This window comes from Ornithorhynchus anatinus, chromosome 21 (genome assembly GCF_004115215.2).
Source record: "Ornithorhynchus anatinus isolate Pmale09 chromosome 21, mOrnAna1.pri.v4, whole genome shotgun sequence".
NCBI lineage: Eukaryota > Metazoa > Chordata > Mammalia > Monotremata > Ornithorhynchidae > Ornithorhynchus > Ornithorhynchus anatinus.
In genome coordinates this window covers 21270419-21294629 of record NC_041748.1, presented here as the reverse complement: position 1 = coordinate 21294629, position 24211 = coordinate 21270419, and the positions used below count along the sequence as shown (strand labels likewise).

General features: G+C 51.9%; 1 protein-coding gene across 1 annotated transcript in view; it reads left to right on the top strand.

Annotated features, from left to right (window-relative positions):
* The first annotated feature begins 295 nt into the window (after nucleotides 1–295).
* ANKRD13A (ankyrin repeat domain 13A) overlaps nucleotides 296–24211 on the top strand; it is a 42617-nt gene continuing 18701 nt past the window's right edge. The window contains exons 1-6 of the mRNA XM_029049231.2: nucleotides 296–435; nucleotides 11325–11457; nucleotides 14570–14694; nucleotides 18692–18737; nucleotides 21201–21344; nucleotides 22274–22463. Of these exons, the coding sequence (XP_028905064.1) occupies nucleotides 340–435; nucleotides 11325–11457; nucleotides 14570–14694; nucleotides 18692–18737; nucleotides 21201–21344; nucleotides 22274–22463 (734 nt within the window). The 5' untranslated portion in view covers nucleotides 296–339. The remainder of the gene's footprint in view (nucleotides 436–11324; nucleotides 11458–14569; nucleotides 14695–18691; nucleotides 18738–21200; nucleotides 21345–22273; nucleotides 22464–24211) is intronic.

Genomic DNA, 24211 nt, shown 5'->3' with positions numbered 1-24211 from the left:
GCTGAGAGGGAGGGAGTTTTAGAGAGGATTAGAAATGGTGGCGGGGTAGGTTCGGGGAGCTCATGCGGGGTGCGGGCGGGGGGCTCCCCGCAGAGGGCGGGAGCCCCCCCCGGCTTGAGGTGGTCTCTCCCCAGCACTTCCCTGTTTGGGACAGTGGGGTGGGGGTGGGCTGAGGGGACGGGCCAGGACCGGCCGGGCCGGGGACCAGCGGCTCCCCGTGGCCTCCCCCTCCGTCCCTGAGGGGCAGGGGCCGCAGGGCCGGGAGGAGGGCGGGCGGGCCGGGGCCGGGGGGCTCGCAGCCGGGGCGGGGCGGCCCCCGGGGCAGGGAGGCCCCCAGAGATGTCAAGCCCGGAGGATGCCGGGAGCCGCTTCCCCCTCCACCTCCTGGTCTGGAACAACGACTTCCGGCAGCTGGAGAAGGAGCTGGCGGGCCAGGTGAGAGCGCACGGCCCCCCTCCTCCTTCCCACTGATGATAATGTTGGTAGTGGTTAAGCCCTTACTCTGTGCAGAGCACTGTTCTGAGCGCTGGGGGAGACACGCGGGAATCAGGTTGTCCCCCGCCCAGCCCGGGCTCTTGCCACCGGGCCACCCTGCTTCTGTCCATCCAGCAAGTGCTCTGGACTGAGCGCTTACTACAGTCCTTATAATAATAATAATGATGGTATTTCAGTGCTTACTATGTGCAAAGCACAGTTCTAAGTGCGGGGGGGATACAAGGTCCTCAGGCGGTCCCACGTGGGGCTCCCAGGCTTCATCCCCATTTTCCAGATGAGGGAACTGAGGCCCAGAGAAGTGCAGCGACTCGCCCACAGTCACCCAGCTGACAAGGGGGCAGAGCTGGGATTCGAACTCACGACTTCTGACTCCCAAGCCCGGGCTCTTGCCACTGAGCCACGCCGCTTCTCCAGCTCCTACCACCTGCCCACCACTCTCCTCAGCGCTGGGGCTGATAATGTCGGTGTGGGTGAAGCGCTTGCTGTGGGCCAAGCACTGTGCTCAGCGCTGGGGGAGGTACAGGCTATCCGCCCCAGCGCTTAGAACAGTGCTGTGCACGTAGTAAGCGCTTCACCAATGCCAACGTTATTATTACAGGCTCATCACGTGAGGCTCCCAGCCTTCAGCCCCATTTGACAGATAAAGTCACTGAGGCCCCAAGAAGTGACTCGCCCACGTTCACATAGCTAAGGGGCAGAGAAGGGATTCGAACCCATGACCTTTGACCCCCCAGCCCGGACTCTTGCCACTGGGCCACCGTGCTTCTGTCCATCCAGCAAGTGCTCTGGAGTGAGTGCTTACTACAGTCCTTATAATAATGATGGTATTTCAGTGCTTACTACGTGCAAAGCACAGTTCTAAGTGCAGGGGGGATACAAGGTCCTCAGGCGGTCCCACGTGGGGCTCCCAGTCTTCATCCCCATTTTACAGATGAGGTCACTGAGGCACAGAGAAGGGAAGTGACTTGCCCAAAGTCACCCAGCTGGCAAGCAGCAGAGTTGGGATTCAAACCCATGACCTCTGACTCCCAAGCCCGGGCTCTTTCCACTGAGCCACGCTGCTTCTCTATAACGATGGTACTTGGTAAGCGCTTACCGTGTGCCAAGCGCTCTGCCCCGCGCCGGGGTGGATTCAAGGAAATTAGGTTGGACACGGTCCCTGTCCCATGTGGGGTTCACAGTCTCGCTCTCCATTTGACAGATGAGGGAACTGAGGCCCAGAGAAGTGAAGTGACTTGCCCAAGCTCCCACAGCAGACAAGTGGCAGAGCAGGGTTTAGAACCCATGACCTTCTGACTTCCAGGCCCAGGCTTTGTCTGCTATACCATGCTGCTTCTCAAACTGTACTGAGACTGTGAGCCCGTTGTTGGGCGGAGATTGTTTCTATCTTTTGCTGAGTTGTACATTCCAAACGCTTAGTACAGTGCTCTGCACATAGTAAGAGCTCAATAAATACGATTGAATGAATGAATGTGCAGAGCACTGGACTAAGTGCTTGAGAGAAGACACTAATCTCTCTTTTTATGTGTATATATAGTGTTAGGTGCTTACTAAGTGTCAAGTACAGAATAATAATGATGGCATCTGTTAAGCGCTTACTCTGTGCCCAGCACTGTTCTAAGCGCAGGGGGAGATACGAGGTAATCAGGTTGTCCCGTGTGGGGCTCACGGCCTTAATTTTGATTCTATTTATTGCTATTGTTCTTGTCCGTCTCCCCCGATTAGCCTGTAAGCCCGTCAAAGGGCAGGGACTGTCTCTGTTACCGATTTGTCCATTCCAAGCGCTTAGTACAGTGCTCTGCACATAGTAAGCGCTCAATAAATACTCTTGAATGAATGAATAATTCCCATTTTGCCGATGAGGTCACTGAGGCATAGAGAAGTCAAGTGACTCGCCCAGAGTCACACAGCTGATCAGCGGCGGAGCCGGGATTAGAACCCACGACCTCTGACTCTTAAACCCGGGCTCCTTCCACTAAACGACGCAGAATAGTCTGTAATAATAATATTGGTATTTGTTAAGCACTTACTATATGCAGAGCACTGTTCTAAGCGCTGGGGTAGATCCAGGGGAGTCGGGTTGTCCCACGTGAGGCTCACAGTTAGTCCCCATTTTACAGATGAGGTTACCGAGGCCCAGAGAAGTTGTGACTTGCCCAAGGTCACACAGCTGCCAAGTGGCAGAGCCGGGATTCGCGTTATGCTCTGCACACAGTAGGAGCTCAATAAATACGATTGAATGAAGCACCCTTCTAAGCGCTGGAGTAGATACAAGGTAATTATTCAATCGTTCAGTTGTATTGTGTGCCGAGCACTGAACTGAGCGCTTGGAAGAGGCAGTATAACAGTAAGAAGACACATTCCCTGCCCACAACGAATTTAAGGTCTCGACGCGGGGGGGACAGACATCAGTAGAGATAAATAAATGACCGATCTGGATGTAAGTGGTGTGGGACCGAAAGGCAGACACTGAAATCAACTCCGTCTACCAACCGATGCTATTTTTTGAGCTCTCCGCGCCTGCAGAGCACCGTACTGAGCGCTTGGGAGAGTATAGTACAAAAAGGTTAGCATGTATCTAACTGCGGTGGAGGTGAAGGTGGGGTGAATAAAGAATACAAATCCAAGTGCGAGGGTGATGAGGAAGGGAAAGGGAGACGGGGAAATGAGGGTTTAGTCGGGGAAGGCCTCCTGGAGGAGGTGTGCCGGTGAGGTAGGGTGTGGGAGTCGATACGCCCAGCCACGCAGTCGGTTTGCGGGTGGGCGCCCAAGTTGGCGCGGAAACGTCCAAGTGGCCGGAAGCCGGGAAGGATCGGGAGCCAGCCGGTGGCTCCAAAACCCCGACCGTCGTGAGGGTCGGCTCCGCTAAGCGTTTCCCCTGAGCCAAGTCGCGCTGAGATCCGACGCGCTGCCTGCCCACCCGGGGCTCGCGGGCTAAGGGAGCGGGCATTTCGTGCCCGTTTAGCAGATGAGGAAACGGAGGCCAGAGAAGCCGAGTGACTCTCCGAAGACTCCCAGACAAGTGGCAGAGCCGGGATTGAGTCCTCTGGACCCTAAGGTTGTCTACCATCTCTGCTTTATTGACCTTTCCCAACCGCTTCGTCCCGTGCTCTGCACCACGCGAGCGTTCAAGAGATACCATTAATTGGTTAGAGCTCAGGGGTCCCGACCCCCAGCCCTGGGCTCTTTCCACGGAGCTTCTCAGAAGGACCTGGGTTCTGATCCCGGCTCTGCCACTTTCTCTCATTCATTCATTCAGTCGCATTTATTGAGCGCTTACTGTGTGCAAACCGCTATACGAGACGTTTGAAAGAGTACAATATAGCAACAGACAGGCTCATTCCTGCCCACAACGAGCTCACAGTCTAGAGGGGGAGACAGACATTAAAACAGTGCTTAGAATAGTGCTTGGCACATAGCTAATGCCATTATTATTATTATAAATAGATAAATTACAGATATATACCTATGTGCTGTGGTGCTGGGAGGGAGGATAAATGAAGGAGCAAGTAAGAGAGGCGCAAAAGGGAGTGGGAGGAGAGGAGGGCTTGGTCAGGAAAGGCTTCCTGGAGGAGATTCAATCATATTTATTGGGCACTTACTGTGTGCAGAGCACTGTACTAAGCACTTGGAAAGTATAATTCATCAATAAAGAAAGATGATCCCTGCCCACAGCGGGCCCACAGACTAGAAGCGGGGAGAGGAACATCCGAACAAGTAAACCGGCATCAGTGGCTTCAATTAAAAAAAAAAATAGATGTGCCTACGTATGCCATTTTTCTGCTCTGTGACCTTGACCAAGTTACTTGAGTTCTCCGGGCCTCGGTTCCCTCAGCGAAATGGGGACGAAGACTGTGAGCCCTGTGTGGGACAGGGACTGCGTCCACCCCGATTAGCTTGCAACTACCCCCGCGCTTAGTTCATTCAGTCGTATTTATCGAGGGTTTTCTGTTTGCAGAGCAAGCGCTTGGAAAGTCCAGTTGGGCGAGAGACAGATAGTGCCTGGCACAGCCTAAGCGCTTAAAAACTACCCCGACGATTATTATTTGTGCCTCCCTGTAAATCACAGACAACAGAAAGGGGCAGCGGGTTCTTCACAGGGCGACGGTGTTTGGGGTGGTCGACGTTGTGATTCCTTACGGTGGCCTCAGTTGCGTCGGACTGCAGTTTTTATCTGCGACAAGTTCTCCCTCGCCAGTGGTCGGTAGCGTGAGGGCCAGCCAGGAGCCTGAGTTCTGGCAGTTGTGGGTCTTTTCAGAGGGTCATGGGTTCTAATCCCAGCTCTGCCACTTGTCTCTGTGTGACCTTAGACAAGTCACTTCACTGCTCTGAGCCTCAGTCACCTCATCTGTAAAATGAGGATTGAGACTGTGAGCCCCACGAGGGACAACCTGATTAGCTTGTATCTACCTCCGTGTGTAGAGCAGTGCTTGGCACATAATAAGCTCTTATAAATACCATAATAATAATGATTATTATTACCAGACGGTTTATGATGATGATGGTATTTGTTAAGCGCTTATTGTGTGTCAAGCACTGGGGTAGATCCAAGCTAATCGGGGTGAACACAGTCCCTGTCCCGCATGGGGCTCACAGTCTTCATCACCGTTTGACAGATGCGGGACCCGAGGCACAGAGAAGTGAAGTGACTTGCCAGTAGTCACACAGCAGACAAGTGGCAGAGCCGGGATCAGAACCCGGGTCCTCCTGACTCCCAGGCCCGGGCTCGTGGGTGCGGTGCACTGTGCTGAGAGCTTGGGGCAAAGGGTGCCGACTCCCCCGAGTGATTCACGACTGAATCCTCAGAGCCCATCATTAAGGAGAGTTGGAATCATTTTTCCTACGATGCCCTGCCTCGCTCTCGCTCACGTCGAAACCCTCCTGTCACTCTTCCACCCACCTCACCCAGTTTTATAAGATCATCCTGCGCTCGATCCCCATTTGAGCCCCCGGAAGAGCGTAGTGTCATCTGCTGGTTTTCACTCTCCCCATCCTCGTCCAGATCATCGGTGAAAATGATAAATAAAATACCGACGCTAGGAACGATCCCGGGCAGAGCAAAACGGCCGGGTACTCTGACCCTCAAACAGAGCCGAGTTCCTGGGGTCATAGACGTCTTGAGGAAATTTCTGTTTCGGGTGACTTTTCTCTTAATACAGCGTAGTAATAATGCATGACCTAGTGGAAAGAGCTCAGGCCCGGCTGTCAGAGGACGTGGATTCTAATCCTAGCTCCGCCACACGTCTGCTTCGTGACCTTGGGCAAGTCACTATGCTTCTCTGGGCCTCAGTGACCTCCATCTGTAAAAATGGGGATTGAGACTGGGAGCCTCACGTGGGACGGGGACTGCGTCCAACGTGATTACCTTTTATCAACCCCGGCGCTTACTAGAGTGCCTAGAACATAGTAAGCGTTTAACAAATACCATAATAATAAGAAAGAAGAAGGCATAACGCTTCCCCTCCAGCCAGTCGTCATTTAGATAAGTTCTGCCGTTTAAAACTATCCTATTGCTAGAGTGATAGTTCAGCAACTGTTTTTTAAATGGGTTTCGTGGTGTTTTTTAATGCTACAGTGGTGGAGCCAGGACTAGAATCCAGGACCTTCTGACTCTCAGGCCTGGGCTCCATCCACTAGGCCACGCTGCTTCTTTGCTCCTGACTGGCTGTTTGACCTTAAACAAGTCTCTTTACCTCTTTAAGCCTCAGTTTCCAAGGAAGTTTGATCTCCCTTCTCTTAGTCGGTGAGCCTCTCGTGAGGAGAGTCGGAGTCATTTTTCCTACGATGCCCTGCCTCGCTCTCGCTCACGTCGAAACTCTCCTGTCGCTCTTCCACCCTCCTCACTCGGTTTTATAAGATCATCCTGCGCTCGATCCCCATTTTAGCCCCCGAAAGAGCTTAGTGTCATCTGCTGGAGACCGGATCCATTCCGATGGTCCGGGTCAGCCTCCAGTGCTTAGCCCAGTGCAGGCACAGAGCACTGGCATAGTTTCCCAGCGCTCAGCACAGTGTTCCGCACACAGTGAGCACTCAATACATACGACTGAATGAATGAATGAATGAATGAGAAGAGCGTCATAAACACAATAATATTCTGATTATTGGGCCAATCTTCCAGGCCCGGAAGTGTGAAGTTCCCAAGTAACGCAGGACTTTAGGAATTAAGGTTCGACCATTCAATCGATGGAATTTGCTGAGTGCTTACCACGTGCAGAGCACTGTGCTAAGCGCATGGGAGAGAACAGTACGAGAGTTGGTAGACAGTTCCCTTCCCACAAGGAACTCACAGTCTGGAGGGGGAGACAGACATGAAAATTAATTATTGATAGGGAAATGGGTTGGAAGGAGTCGCTTACTGGGTATTCTCAGAAGGTATTTGCATTAAAAAAAAAAATCCATATGCATTAGCGGATCTACATTTATATTCTCTCTGACTTCTTTTTGTGTTTGCTTTCTTCCTTTTTTTTAGCTGCTAAATTCCCCTGGGGTTTTAGCAAGAAGTCAGTGAGTCAATCTGGTATTAATGATAATAGTAATACTAATAATTGGGGTACTTATTAAGCGCTTACAATGTGCCAAGCACGGTTTTAAGCATCGGGTTAGGTACAAGGCAATCGAGTCGATCACAGTCCTTGTCCCACATAAGGCTCACGGCGTGCGGAGCACTGTACTAAGCATCTGAGCCCGTCGTTGGGTAGGGATTGTCTCTGTTGCTGAATTGTACTTTCCAAGCGCTTAGTACAGTGCTCTGCACACAGTAGGCGCTCAGTAAATACGAATGAACGAATGAGAGTAAGGTCTCTGCCTTAGTAATTGTGTTAATAGACACAATTCTTGCCCTCCAAGAGCTTAAAATCCCAGTGGAGACAGGCACTAAAATTCCCAACCCTGACGCGAGGGAAGCAGCGTGGCATAGTGAAGCAGCGTGGCATAGTGGGTAGAGCACAGGCCTGGAAGTCAGAAGAGCATGGGTTCTAATCCTGACTCCACCACGTGTCTGCTCTGTGACCTGAGGCAAGTCACGCCACTTCTCTGGGCCTCAGTTACCTCATCTGGAAAATGAGGATTAAGAGTGTGAGCCCCATGTGGGACGGGGACTATGTCCAACCTAATTAATTTGTATCTACCCCAGCACTTAGAATAGTGTTTGGCACATAGTAAGAGCCTAACAGGTACTTTCATTATTATTTAGTGAGCACTGACTGTGCTCAGGGCACTGCACTAAATGCTTGGGGGAGTCCAATACAGTGGAGTGACTTCATTACAAAAGATATTTAGTTAATTCAATAGTATTTATTGAGCACTTACTATGTGCAGAGCACTGTACTAAGCGCTTGGAATGGACAAATCGGTAACAGATAGAGACAGTCCCTGCCCTTTGACGGGCTTACGGTCTAATCAGGGGAGAACATTCCGTGACCAGAGATGACATCCCTGCCAACTGCCTTGTGGTGCGAGCCAGTGGCTACGTGTCTGCCCACCCTGTTGTGGTGTCCTCTGCCAAGCGCTTAGTACAGTGCTCCGCACTCAGTTGGCGCTCAGTAAACACCACCGATGATGATACAGGCGGACTGGGTGAGAGAGCGTGGGTGGCTCAGTGCAAACTGTCGCCACTGCCGCAAAAAAAACAAGGCGATTGCCTGTCCCGTTGATAATAGTAATAATAATGATGATGATATTTGTTAAGCGCTTACAATGTGCCAAGCACTGTTCTAAGCGATAGGGGGATAAAAGGTGATCAGGTTATCCCACGCGGGGCTCACAGTCTTAATCCCCATTTTACACATGAGTTAATTAGGGCCAGAGAAGTGAAGTGACTTGCCCAAAGTCACCCAGCTGAGAAGAGGTGGAGCAGGATTAGAACCCATGACCTCTGACTCCCAAGCCCGGGCTCTTTCCCTCCTAAGGAATGGTGTGTGGAGTGCAGTGGGGCAAGGGAATAGAAAAATGTTCCCTATTCTTTTTTTCCTTTTTCTGTTGTGCACCACTGTGGAATTCAAGGTGTCTTTCACAGATGCACCATCCTCCCCCTGTCAGCTGGATTATTCATTCAGTCATATTTATTGAGCGCTTACTTTGTGCAGAGCATTGTACAGAGCTCTTGGGAAAGACCAGTATCACAATAAACAGTGACATTCCCTGCCCACAATGAGCCTAGAATCGATGGTGTCGTCGTTGTTGAATACAAAGAACAGGCACACAAAGAGTTGGAGATGGGGTGTCATTGTTGAATACAAAGAACAGGCACACAAAGAAATGAATTGTAGAATACAAAGAACAGGCACAGGAAGAAATGAATGTTTGTCCCCTCTGCAGTCCTGCTTGATTCATTTGAGACCAGATTAAAATCACATTCGAGTTTTGGGTTGGTTGGTTTGGTTTTTTTCCCCAGTTATTTGGATCTGGCTATTTCAGAAAAAGCAAATTCCCTAACGAGAGCGGGCAAAGATTCCCCAGACCAAATGGGTCTGGCTTTCGAAGGGCGTCTTATCCTGGGGTTGGGTGGCAAAGGGCTTAGAGATCAGGGGACCTTGGGCAAGTCACTTCACTTCTCTGGGCCTCAGTTCCCTCATCTGTAAAATGGAGGTTAATGCTGTGAGCCCCCTGTGGGGCAGGGATGGGGTCCAAACTGATTAGCTTGTATCTACCCCAGGGCTTAGAGCAGTGCTTGACACGTGATAATAATAACGTCGGTATTTGTGAAGCGCTTACTATGTGCAGAGCACTGTTCTAAGCGCTGGGGTAGATACAGGGTAATCAGGTTGTCCCACATGAGGCTCACAGACTTAATCCCCATTTTACAGATGAGCGACCTCAGCCTCAGCCCAGGGAAGTGAAGTGACTTGCCCACAGTCACACAGCTGACAAGTGGCAGAGCCGGGATTCGAACCCGTGACCTCCGGCTCCCAAGCCCATGCTCTTTCCACTGAGCCACGCTTGCATCGTGAGCGCTTAACAAATACCACTATTGTTATTATTCTGCCCAGAAGGATGTGCTCAGTCCCGCTCGTGGACCCGCGGCAGTGATCTAAGAGCTTTCTGGTCTCATTCGGAAGGAAATTTATACATTCCCGCCGGGCCCGCAGGGAAAACGGCCATTTATTTCACCGCATTGTCCGCCAAATAAGTTTTGCCGTTCCCTTCTTCACCCCTCCCTCTTACGAGTGGAAGTCTAACCGTACGCTCCGGAAGCTCGGAGACTCTTACTTGGTTCCGAGCGCGGCAGCTCCGAAGGAATCGAGTTTATTCTGCCGAAGAGGATAAACATATGTTCGCGCCGCTCTCGGAGCCAAGACCAAGCCCGCAGTCTCGATCGTATTTCCATTTTGGCTGCAGAAGGAGCGGGGAGAGGATTCTTCGCTAGTTCCTTCTGCCGGCTTTTGATCGTGTGGCAGATGAAAGTTAGTCGCTGCCACCTAATTAAACCGTTTGTTTTCTGGATAGTGCTGTGTGGCTTTGGCAACTGAGAAACTCTACGCTGAAGTACAGCTTTTTGCTGGATTTGGGGTCTTATTGATGTCCTGGAGCTCATCCCTTTTGAACTCGGTGTGGCCTAGTGGAGAGAAGCCGGGCCTGGGAATCAGGCCATAATTCCATAATTCTTCTTCTTCTTCTTCTTCATTTTCTTCTTCTTCTAGAGAAGCAGTGTGGCTTCATGGCTAGAGCTCAGGCCCGGGAGTCTGAACGTCACAATTTCTAATCCCGGCTCCGCCACTCGTCTGCTTTCTGACTTGGGGCGAGTCGCTTTACTTCTCTGGGCCTCGGTCCCCTCATCTGTAAAATGGGGATTAGAGTGTGAGCCCCAGGTGGGGCGGGGGCCGTGTCCAACCTAACTTGAACCTACCCCGGCACTTAGTATTCATTCATTCATTCATTCAATAGTATTTATTGAGCGCTTACTATGTGCAGAGCACTGTACTAAGCGCTTGGGATGAACAAGTCGGCAACAGATAGAGACAGTCCCTGCCGTTTGACGGGCTTACAGTCTAATCGGGGGAGACGGACAGACGAGAACAATGGCACTAAACAGCGTCAAGGGGAAGAACATCTCATAAAAACAATGGCAACTAAACAGAATCAAGGCGATGTACAATTCATTAACAAAATAAATAGGGTAACGAAAATATATACAGTTGAGCGGACGGGTACAGTGCCGTGGGGATGGGAAGGGAGAGGTGGAGGAGCAGAGGGAAAAGGGGAAAATGAGGCTTTAGCTGCGGAGAGGTAAAGGGGGGATGGCAGAGGGAGTAGAGGGGGAAGAGGAGCTCAGTCTGGGAAGGCCTCTTGGAGGAGGTGATTTTTAAGTAAGGTTTTGAAGAGGGAAAGAGAATCAGTTTGGCGGAGGTGAGGAGGGAGGGCGTTCCAGGACCGCGGGAGGACGTGACCCGGGGGTCGACGGCGGGATGGGCGAGACCGAGGGACGGCGAGGAGGTGGGCGGCAGAGGAGCGGAGCGTGCGGGGTGGGCGGTAGAAAGAGAGAAGGGAGGAGAGGTAGGAAGGGGCAAGGTGATGGAGAGCCTTGAAGCCTAGAGTGAGGAGTTTTTGTTTGGAGCGGAGGTCGATAGGCAACCACTGGAGTTGTCTAAGAAGGGGAGTGACATGCCCAGATCGTTTCTGCGGGAAGATGAGCCGGGCAGCGGAGTGAAGAATAGACCGGAGCGGGGCGAGAGAGGAGGAAGGGAGGTCAGAGAGAAGGCTGACACAGTAGTCTAGCCGGGATATAACGAGAGCCCGTAATAGTAAGGTACAGAGCGTGACGCGTAGTAAGTGCTTAACAAGTACCGTAATTATTATCATTATTATTAATTGCAATTATTCTTCGTGGGCAGGACGTGGAAGCGGTGGACCCCCGCGGCCGGACCCTGTTGCACCTTGCGGTCTCCTTGGGGCACCTGGAGTCTGCCCGGGTCCTCCTGCAACACCGAGCGGACGTGACGAAAGAAAACCGGCAGGGATGGACGGGCAAGTTTCCGCCGCATTCCGCTTCCGGCTTTCTCCCCTTTCCTCCCCGTTTCTCTCTCCGCTCGGGATCCGTTCCGACTCGTACTGTTCCCCAGACACACCGTCCTTTCTCCTATCATTCGTTCAGTCCTATCTGTTGAGCGCTTACTGTGGGCAGAGCACTGTACTAAGCGCTTGGGAGAGGACAGTAGAACAACAAGGGGAAACGTTCCCCACTCGGTCGGATCAGTCTGTCGGTGGCGCGGGCGGAGCGTCTGCTGCACGGAGCGCTGTTCTGGGCGTGGGGGAGCACGGTAGAGTGAGCAGACGCTGTCTGCGGTGCGGGGCAGCGGCAGAGCACTGTACTGGGCACTTGGAGAGTACGGTGGAGTCAGTAGATGCCATCCTCAGTGAGTTCAGTTGGCAGAGCACTGGACTGGGTGCTCTGAGGAGTTGTGGGCACGGATGGTCTCTCTTTATTGCTTTATTGTCCTCTCCCAAGCGCTTAGTACGGTGCTCTGCACACAGGAAGCGCTCAGTAAATACGGTCGAATGAAAGTAGACACCATCCTCCAGTGAGCTACAGTTGCAGAGCACTGTACTGGGTGCTTGGAAGAGTATAGCAGTCAGTAGACTGTAAACCCATTATGGGCAGGGATTATCGGTCTCTATTGCTGTATTGTTCTTTCCAAGTGCTCAGTACAGTGCTCTGCATACAGTAAGTGCTCAGTAAATACGATTGAATGAGTGAATGAAAGTAGACCCTATCCTCCAATGAGCTACAGTTGCAGAGCACTGTACTGGGTGCCCAGGGGAATGTAGTAGTCAGTAGAAACTGTTCTCCAATGGGTGACAGTCTCCCACACGCAAAGCACTGTACTGGGCGCTTGAAGGAGTAGAGTAGGGTTGTAGATGTTATCCCTATCCTCAAGGAGGTTCCAATCTAGCCGGGGAGCTGAGCGGGAAAGCGCCATTAGGGTGGAGGGAGGGGGCTGGGGAATGGGCAGAGCGCAACAGCGGTCATTTCGCACCTTAGCCCCGCAGCGATGGGACTGGTCATTTCACAGCCCCGGGGTGAAGGGACCCGTCACTTGTGGGATCCAGCCATCACAGTGCCAATCCCTGGCGGTTATATGGTGGGCACGTGCCCGACGTCTGACCCGAGGAGGGTGGGGGCAGAGGAGGGCCAGGGAAAGGAGGCCAAGGGCAGCCGGATGGGCAGGTCAGTCACTCAGTCAATCCTATTTGTTGAGTGCTTACTGTGTGCAGAGCACTGTACTAAATGCTTGGGAAGGGACAATACAACAATAAATAGACACATTCCCTGCCCAAAACGAGCCTACAGGCTAGAGGAGAGGCAAATAGAAATTTAAAAAATGACAGATATGGACCTAAGTGCCGTGGGGCTGAGCGAGGAGTGAATAAAGGGAGCGAGTCAGGGCGACGTAGAAGCGAGTGGGAGAAGAGGAAATGAGGGCTTAGTCAGGGGAGGCCTCTTGGAGGAGCTGGGCTTTCAATAAGGCTTTAAAGCGGGGCAGAATCTTTGTCCGGCTGGAGAAGATCGTCCACGTCCGTGCAGTCTTGCGTAAGCCACTGTGGGCTAGAGGCCACGATTCCCGGTGGTGGGACCCCGGAGACCTGCAGCGAAACCCTCATCCCCTTTTGTCTGTCACGGCCCGTCCTCTTGATGGAGCGGAGGAAGCCAGAGGTTCCCTAGGGTCCGGGAAGTCTGCCCTTGGAGCAGTTTGCGGGCCGAACCTTGGCTTCGGTCTCTCGCGGTGGCCAAAGGCTTCGGGAAATATTAGCGCCTTCCTCCGCGTCCGTTCTCAGGGTTAGAGGTGTTTCGTCAAACATCCTTAACTTTCCTGAGAGGGAGGAAGAGAGAATGTGGCGGTAGATAAGCCGTTTGGGCTTGGAGAAAACAGCACCGGTGGTGAAGTTCTCCTCTGATGGCTCATTTTGGATGCCTCATCCCTGAAGTGGTCCAAACCCTCCTTGAACCTTCCTCAGTTTTTAACTAGCCCAACTTCCTCGGGTAATGAATTCCAGATAGTTGACACCTGCGGTGGGAAGAAGCATTACTGTTTGGCCTTTTTCTTTGGCCTCCGGGTTTTGATCTTCATCCTGGTTTTGTGTTTGCTCATCCTGGTTTTGTGTCCGTTCATCCCGGCTTTGTGTCTCCTCATCTCTGTCTTGTGTCTCCTCTTCCTGGTTTTGCGTCTCTCTTCCTGGTTTTGTGCCTCCTTGTCCCGGTTTTGTGTCTTCTAGTCCCAGTTTTGTTTCTCTTCATCCCGGTTTTGTTTCTCTTTATCCCAGTTTTGTGTCTCCCCGTCCTGGTTTTGTGTCTCCTCATCCCTGTTTTGTGTCTCCTCTTCTCAGTTTTGTGTCTCCTCTTCCTGGTTTTGTGTCTCCTCTTCCTGGTTTTGTGTCTCCTCGTCCAGGTTTTGTTTCCCTTCATCCCAGTTTAGTGTCTCCCCGTCCTGGTTTTGTGTCTCCTCATCCCGATTTTGTGTCTATTCATCCCAGTTTTGTGTTTTCTCATCCCGGCTTTGTGTCTCCTCATCCCTGTTCTGTTTCTCCTCTTCCCGGTTTTGTGTTTCCTCTTCCTGGTTTGGGTCTCCTTTTCCTGGTTTTGTGTCTCCTCGTCCCGCTTTTGTTTCTCTTCATCCGAGTTTTGTGTCTCCTCATTCTGATTTTGTGGGATTCGATGAAGGACCTTTCTGTGGGCACCTTGTCCAGAGCCTTTTTGATTTGGTAAACTTTATCCTGTCTTCCCCCTGGGCCTTCTTCATCTTTCCAGATGAAAGAGTTCTAGACTTTCAGTGTTTCACTGTATGGCAACTTCTCCATCTCCCTGATCGGGATCAAAAATAGCGACAGCAAAAGAGTGTGGATTAAGCGTAAAGGTGGGAAAGGTTTGTCCCAACTGTAACAAAAGTGTGTCTTCTCTTGCCTTTGCCCAAAAGAAAATATCAATTTTTTTTTAATAGTATTCGTTAAGGCCTCACACCATGTCCAGCACCGTTCTAAGCGCTGAATTTCAATTCCTTGCTGGGTTGCGTAGCCTGAAAACCGTTTCCATAACTCGGCCAACTTTCTTATTAAACTTGATTTTGCCCTTTTGGATTTTCAGTCTTACATGAGGCCGTGAGTACAGGGGATCCCGAAATGGTCTACACAATTCTGCAACATCGCGACTTCCACAACACGTCCATGGCTCTCGAAGGAGTTCCTGAATTGCTCCAAAAAATCCTCGCGGTAAGTCCGGCACGATAATTCAATCTTTGCGGGCCGCCACGGCAGATCGCGGAGCTCGAGGATGGCCGTGAGGCAGAGGCCTATTGTTGAGTCTAGCAGAAAAGGAGTCAGAAGCTCCGGGTTCTAGTCTCAGCTCTGCCATTTGGCTGCCGAGTGATCCTGGGCAAGTCATTTAATCGCTCTGGGCCTCAGTAGCCTCATATGTTATACTAAAATAAATAGAGAAGAAGAGGACTTGACAGATTTAAGGTTATGCCAAGTACATTCCAAGCACTTGTCCCCTTTAAAGAATTGTCACCATCACAGATTGCGGCACCTCCCTAAGAATCTGATTTTATCAGAGAGCTAGAGTTCTGCAGATGGTGGCTCTCATTCATTCATTCAGTAGTATTTATTGAGCGCTTATTGTGTGCAGAGCACTGTACTAAGCACTTGGAAAGGAGCAACGGAGAGAGACAACCCCTGCCCACCATGGGCTCACAGTCTAGTAGCGGGGAGACAGACATCAATACAAGTGAACAGGCATCGATATAAATAGATAAAATTATAGATCTAAAGTTCCGAATCTAACTTCCCGGAGGCCGGGAGAAGGAAAGGAAACGGCATTCCGGGTCGTTGGGCTCCGTAGCGTTCGTCTACGCCCTGGCTGTGGCAAGAGGAGGCCGCCGTCGGGTATTCCGTGTTTTAAATCCGGCCAAGAGCCCGGCTTGTTCAGAGCCGGCCCGGGGGGGCCAGAGTCCCCGGCCGGGAGTGGATACCACCCCGACGGCACTCCCCATACCCCCCACCTCCTCAACGACTGCCACCCTGGTGCCACCGGTGCCCCGCAAGTACCCAAGCGGGGAGCGCATGCCCACAGGTAGCCCCTAAAAGAAGTCGGCCCGGTCAGTCATATTTATTGAGCGCTTACTGCATGTCAAGCACTGTACTAAGCACTGGGGAGAGGACAGTAGAACAACATAACAGAAACATTCTTTCTTGCTCCTTCATTGATCCTCCCTCCCATCCCCACAACGCTTATGTATATATCTGTGATTTATTTATTTATTTACTTACTTATATTAATGTCTGTCTCCCCCTCTGGACTGTGAGCTTGTTGCGGGCAGGGACTGTCTGTTGTTTCATTGTACTCTCCCAAGCGCTTAGTACAGTGCTTTGCACACAGTAGGCACTCAATGAATACAATCGAATGAATGAACATTCCCTGCCCACAGCAAGCTGACAGTCTAGAGGAGAAGGCAGACACTTCCCTGGGCCGGGGGAAGTCCAGATTCCTCCCACCCTGGACCCTTCCTCATTTTCATCTGGCCCCGAAAAAGAGGGAAGAAAATGGAGGTAAAGTGAAGTGCTCTTGGGTCGATCAATCATTTCTGTATTTATTAAATGCCTGCTGTGTACAGAGCACTGTACTAAGCGCCCGGGAGAGGACAGGGCAACAGTCGGTAGACATATTCCCGGTCTTCAAGGATGGAGGCAGTCAGTCAGTGGTATTTACTGAGCGCTTATTGTGGGCAGAGTCCTCTAGAAAACGCTTAGGAGAGGACAGTGCAGCAGAGCATTGAAGTCTCTAACCAAGAGGAGCTGGAGGGGCTCAGACCAGTGCTCAGCACAGCACTGAGAGCGCGGTGCTCGGCACCTAGTAAGCGCTTAACAAATACCATTGTTATTATTATTATTCCAATCACCAAATTGTGGATAGGCACGTAAATGCTGTGGAGTGAAGAGCAAGTACTTAAATGGCACAGATCCACGAATGATAATATTAATAATAATAATGATATTTAAGCGCTTCCTATGTGCCAAGGACTGTTCTAAGCGCTGGAGTAGATACAAGGTAATCAGGTTGTCCCAGCTGGGGCTCTCAGTCTTCATCCCCATTTTACAGATTGAGGCAGCTGAGGCACAGAGAAGTTAACTGGCTTGTCTGAGATCACACGGCGGACAGGCGGCAGAGCCAGGATCAGAACCCACGTCCTCCGACTCCCAAGCTCGTGCTCTTTTCACTAAGCCGCGCTGCTTCTCTAAACATAGAGAACATAGGCTGAAGGGAGAAGGAGTAAGGGAAAAGATGACTTAATCGGGGAAGGCTTCCTGGAGGAGGTGTGATTTTTATAGGGGAGAGCAGAGGTCTGTCGGATATGAGGCGGGAGGGAGTTCCAGGCCAGAGTGGGGACGTGGGCCAGGGGTAGGTGGTGAGATAGATGAGATTGAAGTACAGAGTGTCTTTTTTTTCTTTTTTAGCGATTACTAATCATAATAATCATAGCGATCACTAAGCGCCAAGCACTGCGCCGAGTGCCGGAGTAGGTACGAGACAGTCGGGTTGGACACAGTCCCTGTCCCTCGTTGGGCTCCCAGCCTAGATTGGAGGGAGGAGGATTAAATCCCCAATTTGCAGACGAGGTAACAGAGGCCCAGAGAACTGAAGTATTTGTCCAAGTTCACCCAGCAGGCAAGTGGCAGACCCGGGATTAGAACCCAGGTCCTCTGACTCCCAGGCCCCGGAGTCTTCCCCCTGGGCCACGTTGCTTCCCAAGTTGGCTTTGGGGGAAGGAAGCGTGTGGGCTGGGCTGGAATGGGAAGATCAAAGAGGGACGATAATAATGTTGGATTTTGTTAAGCGCTTACTATGCGTAGAGCACTGTTCTAAGCGCTGGGGTAGATACAGGGTAATCGGGTTGTCCCACGTGAGGCTCCCAGTTAATCCCCATTTTACAGCTGAGGTCACTGAGGCCCAGAGAAGTGAAGTGACTCGCCCACAGTCGCCCAGCTGGCAAGTGGCAGAGCCGGGATTCGAACCCATGACCTCTGACTCCCAAGCCCAGGCTCTTTCCCCCGAGCCCCGCTGCTTCTCTAAGATAGGAGGGGGTGAGCTGATGGATGCTTTCAAGCCGATGCTTAGCGCTGTCCGTTTGACGCAGAAACAAATGACACTGTCGTTCTCCTGGCCCGACAGAGATGCTGACTGATGCCAGCCGAGCGGTTATTCGCAAGACGGTATTTTATTTTTATGCAGCCTCTTCAGATACAAGCTCTTAAGTTATTAAATTTGGTCCCTCCCAGGAATCAATTTTGGCTGTCCCCCAGGGTCTATTCTCTACTCGCTCCACCCTGGCTGTCATCTCTTTATTTCCGTTCGTGTCGGTCTCCCCCTCTAAACTATAAGCTCGTTGTGGACGGGGAATGTGTCTGTTACATTATACTCTTCCCAAGCGCTTAATACAGTGCTCTGCCCGCAATAAGTGCTCAATAAATGCAGTCGACTGGCTGTTTAGCCGAGAGTGAATAATAGTAATTACGGCATTTGTTAAGCACTTACTATGTGCCAGGAGACCCCGATACACGTAAAAGCAATTTCCGCTTCAGTGGAATTACACTCGAAAAACAACGTGGCCTAGCGGTTTGAGCCCGGGCCTGGGAGTCAGGAGGCCCTAGGTTCTAATCCTGGCTCCGCTGCTTGTCTCCTGGGATTCTCGGGTGGATCGCTTCCCTTCTCTGGGCTTCAGTTCCCTCATCTGTAAAATGGGAATGAAGACCGTGACCCCCACGTGGTACAGAAACTCTGATCGACGTGATGAGCTTGTATCGGAGGAACAGCGTGGCTCAGTGGAAAGAGCCCAGGCTTGGGAGTCGGAGGTCGTGGGTTCTAATGCCGGCTCCACCACTTGTCCGCTGTGTGACCTTGGTCGAGCCACTTCACTTCTCTGGGCCTCAGTTACCTCATCGGTAAAATGGGGATTGAGACCGAGAGCCCCACGTGGGACAACCTGATTACCTTGTACCTACTCCACTGCTTAGAACAGTGTTTGTCACAGAGTAAGTGCTTAACCAACATCATCATTATTATTATTACCCCAGTGCCTAGAACAGTGCTTGACGCTTAGGAAGCCCTTAACGAAGACCGTCTGTCGAGGAAACAGGTTTATTTTTTACTGATCGTAGCGCGTTCTTGACTGCCTCTTCGGTTTATTGTCGGAACCTCTGTCTGCCCCCCCAGGCTCCAGATTTTTATGTGCAGATGAAGTGGGAATTCACCAGCTGGGGTAAGTGGCGTCACACGGCAAACATTCCCTTTAACCGATCCCGGGAGCCTCCCTGGATGGGTTTGCCCCAGTTAAAAAGGAAAAAAGGAAATGCAGAGGCCCAGGGCATCTGGGAGGTGCTTGGTCATGTGATCACCTCGGAGCGGGGGTTCCCACAGCCCTACGTCTTCCTGAAGAGTTTGAGGAAGAGTCTACCAGCGCGGCGGGAGTGGGGAGAGGGGGAAGTGAATGTGGGATGCATTCATTCGGTTGGATTCATTGAACGCTCCCTGTGTGCAGAGCACTGTCCTGAGCATTTGGGAGCGTATGTAACAGCAGAACAGACGCATTCCCTGTCCACAGCGAGCTCGCAGTCGAGGAGCAGCCACGGGGTTGGGGATGAAAATATGGGGGAGGTCTCAAGGTCCCGTTGACTCGCCCCACTTTGGAAACCGGCAAGGGGGCAGGTGCCCACTGCCCTCTCAACAGCCGACCCCGTGGCCATCTCGTTCGCCCATTTCATCACCCTTCCTTCCTTCACCCTTTGGAGTCCCCCAGCACTAGCTGATCTAGGTGGAAAGAAACAATGGTATTTATTAAGCACTTACTATGTGCAAAGCACTTTTCTAAGCGCTGGAGTAGATACAAGGTGATCGCGTCCACCTACATGCGGCTCACAGTCTTGATCCCCATTTGACAGATGAGGTAATTGAGGCCCAGAGAAGTGAAGTGACCCGCCCGAGGTCACGCAACAGACAAGTGACAGAGCCGGGATTAGAACCCACGACCTCTGACTCCCAAGCCTGGGCTCTTGCCACTAGGCCGCGCTGGAACAGATGGCCCCGCTGATTATAATAATAATAATAATTATGGTATTAGTCGAGCGCTTAGTATGTGCCAAGGACTGTTCTGAGCACTGGGGTAGATCCAAGGTCATCAGGTCGGACCCAGTTCCCGACCCACAGTCTTCATCTACAAGCTGCAGGTGAGGGAAGCGAGGCCCAGAGAAGTGAAGTGACTCTCCCAAGGTAGCGCAGCAGGCACGTGACAGAGGCGGGATTAGAACCCACGTCCTGTGACTCGCGGGGCCGGGCTGTGTCCACTAGACCACGCTGCCTCCCTCCGACGTCCAGGTCCCCAATCTGGTTTTCAATTAATCGATCAGTGCTATTTGTTGAGCACTCACTGGGTGCAGAGCACTGGACTAAGCGCTTGGGAGAGGACAACAGAACAGAGTTGGCAGACACATGCCCTGCCCACAGCGAGAATAATAACGATGGTGATGTGCCAAGCACTGTACTAAGCGCTGCCTAGTGGGTGAAACCCACGCCTGGAAGTCAGCGGAGTGCTAATCCCGGCTCTGCCGGCTGTGAGACCTTGGGGAAGTCACTTCACTTCTCTGGGCCTCAGTTCCCTCGTCTGAAAAATGGGGATGAAGACTGTGAGCCCCATGGGGGCGGGGACCTGGGTCCAACCTGATGAGCTTGGATCTACCCCAGCGCTTAAACCAGTGCCTGGCACATAGTAAGCGCTTAACAGATACCATTTTAAAAAAGAAAACTTAAGAGTTTAGAGGGGGAGACAGACATCGATAGAAGTGAATAAACGAGTACGGACGGAAGTTCTGTGGGGCTGAGAGAGGGGTGAATAAAGGGAGGAAATCGGGGCGACGCTGAAGAGAGTGGGGGAGGATTTCAGTCTTCTCCAAATATCTCCCGGACCCACTCCCTACCATTCTCTCTCAGCCAAGGCCAAGTTAACCACTTCTCCTGTATCATATTCTCCCAAGCGCCCAGTACAGTGCTGGGCGCGCAGTAAGCGCTCGACGGATACCGCTGACTGGTCGAAAAACCCAGACGTCACTATTATCCGTCGTCATCACCATCGTGGCAATCGGGAGAACACAGACCATTTTCTTTCACGAGTCTAATTCTTAAATAGCCGAGGCCAAAACGTGCCGGGTGCCACGGGGGACGTTTACTTGATCTATATTCGATATATAGTATCGAGGATTTTTAACGAGTGCTTACTGCGTGCAGAGCGCTGTACTAGGCGCTTGGGAGAATAGTGCAAGACTATAAGGTCGGTAGACGTGATTCATTCGGTGGTATTTATTGAGCGCTTCCCGTGTGCGGAGAACTGTACCAAGCGCTGGGGAGAGTGAAAGAGAACAATAGAACAGGCACATTCTCTGCCGAACGATCCGCGCCTTCGAGGAGTGGCGGTCTTCTGCGTACTTTTTTCCGGTGCATCTCCCCTCTGCGTATCTGGCTGCATTCTGGGTGACCTTGGGCAAGTCGCATGACTTCTCTGTGCTTCAGTCCCCTCATCTGTAAAAGGGGGATGAAGATTGGGAGCCCCATGTGGGACAGGGGCTGTGTCCACCTTGTATCCACCCCAGCGCTTAGGATAGCACTTGGCATGTAGTAAGCGCTTAAACAAATATCGTCATCATCATCATCATCGTACCCTTTCTTTCTGCAGTGCCGTTGGTTTCGAGGATCTGCCCCAACGATATCTGTCGCATCTGGAAAAGTGGCGCAAAACTCCGCGTCGATATCACGTTACTGGGGTTCGAAAACATGAGCTGGATTAGAGGGCGACGGAGCTTCATATTTAAGGGACAGGGTAAGTGACTCAGCCCACCTAGCGTACGATCATCTAATAATAGTAATTGGTTAAGCGCTTACTATGTGCCAGGCACTGTACTAAGCGCTGGGTAGATGCAAGCTAATCAGGTTGGACACCGACCTTGTCCCACATGGCCTCACGGGCTCAATCCCCGTTTTACAGATGAGGTAACTGAGGCCAGGAGAAGTGAAGAGACTTGGCCATAATAAAGTTATCGATGGCATTTATCGAGCGCTTGCTTTGCGCCAAGCACTGTGTGTCGGGGGGAAATTCAGGGTTGTAAGCTGGGGTACAGTTCCTGTCCCACCGGGGCTCCCGGTCTAAGAGGGAGAGAGGTATTTTATCCCCATTTTACAGATGAGGAAACCGAGACCCAGGGAGATTAAGTGAGTTGGCCAAGATCACCCAGCACGCACGTGGCAGAGCCGGGATTAGAACCCGGCTCTCTGGATGCCTGTGCTCTTCTCACTAGCAGTAATACTGGCATTTGTCAAGTGTAACACTTCATGCCAGGCACTGTACTAAGCGCTGGGGTGGTTACAAGCAAATCGGGTTGGACACAGTCCCTGTCCCACATGGGGCTCACAGTCTTAACCCCCATTTGACAGATGAGGGAACTGAGGCCCTGAGTAGTGAACTAACTTGCCCAAGGTCACCCAGCAGACAAGTGGCGGAGCCGGGATCAGAACCCAGGTCCTTCTGAGTCCCGGGCCCGGGCTCTAGCCACTAGGTCACGCTGCCCTCCGAATCCTGACTTCAGCCAAAGGAGTTGCTTAGGGGGGTTCCTCTTCCCCAAAAAAGGAGTTTTGGTTTTCTCTTGGGACCCAAATGGGTTGTGAAAGGAGCAAGTTCCTGGGCCCCGCGGTGTCGTGACCCCTTGTGATTGTTTTCCCCTCCCCGGTCTCGCCGCTGTTGTCCGTCGGCAGATAGCTGGGCGGAGCTGATGGAGGTGAACCACGACGAGCAGGTCGTCACCACCGAGCACTTTGACCTCTCCCAGGAGATGGAACGCCTCACGCTGGACTCCATGAAGCCCAAGGGCCGGGAGGTGGAGAGGCGGCTCACCTCGCCCGTCATCAACACCAGCCTCGACACGAAGAACATCGCCTTCGAGAGGTAGGCCCCCGGCGCCCCCGCCCCGCTTTCGGCCGGCCCCTCGACCGGCCGCTCGGCCGAGGCCGCCGAGGTGGCCGTCGTTAGCGTGGCAGATGCCGGCGGCGGGGAGGCCCGTCTGCCCTTGGCCCCCTTCCCTTCACGGACGGGACGCGTTGCCCCCCGCCCGAAGTCCTCTCTGACTGCCCGTGGGCTTCGTTCTCCGAAAAGATCGAGTTCCACGTTGCCCCTTATTTTGAGGATAGGGGGCACTCGTTTCCTCTTGGACGTTGAGCCCCCCACCCAGACCGATCCCCAGCCCTCTCGGGCTACAGTGGGTGCCTTGCTGAGGTGAAGGGGACCGAGGAATGAGTTCGACACGGCTGGGGTTTTTTCGCTTTCTGGCCCGGCCGATTTTTTTTTAAATACGCTCGTCTCGAGGCTGTCGTGTTGGTGACAACAGGATCGAAGAGCAGTGGGTATTTCTTCCTGTTGAGGCAAGGGGCGGCGTAGCCTGGTGGCCAGAGCCCGGGCCTGGGAGTCCGAAGGACCTCGGTTCTAATCCTGGCTCCGCCACGTGTCTGCAGGTGACCTTGGGCAGAGCAGCGTGGCTTAGTGGAAAGAGCCCGGGCTTGGGAGTCAGAGGCCCTGGGTTCTAATCCCAGCTTCGCCTCTCGCCTGCTCCGTGACCTAGGGCAAGCCGTTAACTTCTCTGTGCCTCAGTTACCTCATCTGTAAAATGGGGATTAAAATTGGGAGCCCCACGTGGGACAACCTGATTACCTTCTATCCCAGCGCTTAGAAGAGTGCTGGACACATAGTAAGCGCTTAACAAATACCGTAATTACTATTATTATTCTCCATGCCTCAGTCACCTCATTTGTCACTTGAGGATTAAGACTGTGAGCCCCATGTGAGGCATGGACCGTATGCCACTTGTTTAGCCTTTGTCTACCCAGCACTCAGTACAGTGTCTGGCGCATAATAAACACTTAACAAATGCCATTTAAAAAAAAATAATCCCGGCTCCACCACTTGTCTGCCGGGTGACCCCGGGCAAGTCACTTGACTTCTCCATTGCCTCAGTTACCTCATCTGTCAAATGGGGTTCAAGACTGTGAGCCACATGTAGGACAGGGACTGCGTCCAACCTGATTAGTTTGTATCCAACGCAGCGCTTAGTACAGTGCCTGGAGATAGTAAGCGCTTAACAAATACATTAATTATTAGAGGGGGAGACAGATGTTAATACAAGATCTCTGAGGGAATTTCGAGAAGCCTTGCCCGTTGGTCCCGCTGTTTCTGTGCTCTCATTCATTTACGTTAGTCTGTCTCCAAAATCAGTCGGTGGTAGCTGAGTGCTTACTATGCGCAGAACACTGTACTGAGTGCTCGGGAGAGTAATAACAGACACATTCCCTGCCCATAACGAGTTTATAATCTAGAGGGGAAGGCTAGACATTTATATAAACAAGTCATTTATAATCTGTAATTAAAAGATACGTATGTCAGCCGGTGGCGTTTATTGAACGCTTACTGCGTGCAAAGCACTGCACTAAATGGTTGGGAGAGTACACTTCAACAGAATTAGCTGACACGTTCCCTGCCCTTTAAGAGCTCACAATCTAGAGGAGAAGGCAGCCGTTCATTTAAACAAATCATTTATCTGTAATTTAAAGATACGTATATGAATCGATCAGTGGGGTATTTATCGAGCGCTTACCGCGTGCAAAGCTCTGTACTAAGTGCTTGGGAGAGCACAATCCAACAGA